Source organism: Propithecus coquereli, unplaced genomic scaffold (assembly GCF_000956105.1).
Source record: "Propithecus coquereli isolate 6110/MARCELLA unplaced genomic scaffold, Pcoq_1.0 Scaffold42, whole genome shotgun sequence".
NCBI classification, from domain to species: domain Eukaryota; kingdom Metazoa; phylum Chordata; class Mammalia; order Primates; family Indriidae; genus Propithecus; species Propithecus coquereli.
Window position 1 is genome coordinate 2497631 of NW_012149952.1, and position 1808 is coordinate 2499438.

Sequence of the window (1808 nt, forward strand, 5' to 3'; positions counted from 1 at the left end):
TTGAGTAAAAGTGTTTGTCTTGAGGCATTTTCTTAGCCTTCAAAATATAGCTAGTGATCAGTATTTGTTGATTAAACATTGATTTATATTCTTGAAAGCAACATTCATCTTCCCAACTGTTTTTTTCCTTGTGATAGACTTTGTAGCTTTTCTCTCACTGCAGAGTGTTATTGTTACTGCTATTAATAATTTGGCACACACAAGGTAGCACACTGTATTATCTGGTTCTACAATTTGCTTTTTTCCTCTCTACAATATAATCAACACACCTTTCTATGTCAGCAGACAGAGCTTGATCTTTATTTAATAGCTACAGAAAATTCCAGTTTGGATGTAAAGACATGGGGACTGTCCCTTCCCCATGTGGAGCCTGACTGCGCCAGGCACTGTGCTAAACCCTGTATGTTCAGAAGCTTCCAGACTCCCTGAGAGATCCTGTTAGGCAGTTATTCTTTTGAAACCAACATGTGGAGGGGAAAACTGAGACCAGAAGGGTGGAGTCACTTGCCCAAGATCATACAGCCGTCCAGGAGGAGGGAGAGTACCCGCAGCAGGTCTGTGACACACCCTAGGCTTTGAACATGATGTTGTGTTAATGCCCGTAATTTATGTTTGCTTTTTTCAAAATGTAAAACTAATCCATAAGTACATATTTTCCAAATAGTCAAACTATATAGAATTACAGAGAGGGCACAATATTATTAATACAAATACATTTACCCTTTGGTCTAAACACCCACTCCTGGGGTTCTGTCCTGCGGATACACCGGGGCAGAAGTGGAAGTGTGGCTGGTAGCAAAAGATGAAACTACCCAAGTGTCCACCAACAGGGGGCTCTGACCGGTTCCACCTGCATGACAGAATACTACACACCTGTACGAAGGAACGTGCATCCGGACAATGAAATAGTATTCAGCAGTAAAAGAAATGAGCTGAGCTATGAAGAGGCACGGAGGAGGCTCACGTGCACATAGCTAAGTGAAAGAAGCCACTCTGAAACGGCTGCGGACTGTATCATCCCAACCATGTGACGTTCTGGAAAAGGCGGACTACGGTGACAGTAGAAAGATCAGGGGTTGCCAGGGGTTTGGTGGGAGGCAGGGAGGGATGAACGGGTGGAGCACAGGGATTTTTAGGGCAGTGAACTTGTTCTGTCTGATGCAGTAACGATGGATACGTGTCATTATACCTTTGTCAAATCCCACAAAATGTACAACACAAACAGTGAACACAGGCGGGCATGGTGGCTCACACCTGTGGTCCTAGCACCTTGGGAGGCCTAGGCAGGAGGATCACTTCAGCCCAGGAGTTCGAGACCAGCCTGGGCAATAGATTGAGACCCTGTCTCTACAAAAACTAAGAAAAATTAGCTGGGTGTGGTGCCACATGCCTGTAGTCCCAGCTACTTGGGAGGCTGAGGCAGGAGGATCGCTTGAGCTCGGGAGTTAGAGGCTGCAACAAGCTATGATCATGCCACTGCACTCCAGCCTGGGTGACAGAGTAAGACTCTGTCTCTTAAAAAGAAAAAAAAAAAAAAGAATGCATCCTAATATAGAATACAGACTTTAGTTAATAATAATGTATCCATATGGGTTGATCAGTTATAACAAATGTACCGCACTAATTAATACAAGATGTATCAGTAGTGGAAACTGCAGGGAGAGAGGCAGGACACGGGCACTCTCCGTACTTTCCAATCGGTTTTTCTGGAAGCCTGACACTAGTCTAAAAAAATAATTCCCTGCTGATGGGGTATAAGAAAAGTAAATAAATAAATAAAAATAAAGGTCTATTGATTTTTTTTTTTT

The 1808-nt window shown here is 43.4% G+C and overlaps 1 protein-coding gene across 5 annotated transcripts in view; it reads right to left on the bottom strand.

The window, feature by feature from the left end:
- Window positions 1–1808, bottom strand: part of ERCC1 (excision repair cross-complementation group 1) — a 15040-nt gene that overhangs the window by 3201 nt on the left and 10031 nt on the right. Inside the window, exon 7 of one of the 5 annotated variants that reach the window (XM_012653442.1) lies at window positions 580–850. The exons of the other annotated variants lie outside the window; for them this stretch is intronic. Within the exon in view, the coding sequence (XP_012508896.1) occupies window positions 670–850 (181 nt within the window). The 3' untranslated portion in view covers window positions 580–669. Of the gene's footprint in view, window positions 1–579; window positions 851–1808 lie in introns of those variants that run through there. 5 annotated transcript variants of the gene reach the window in all.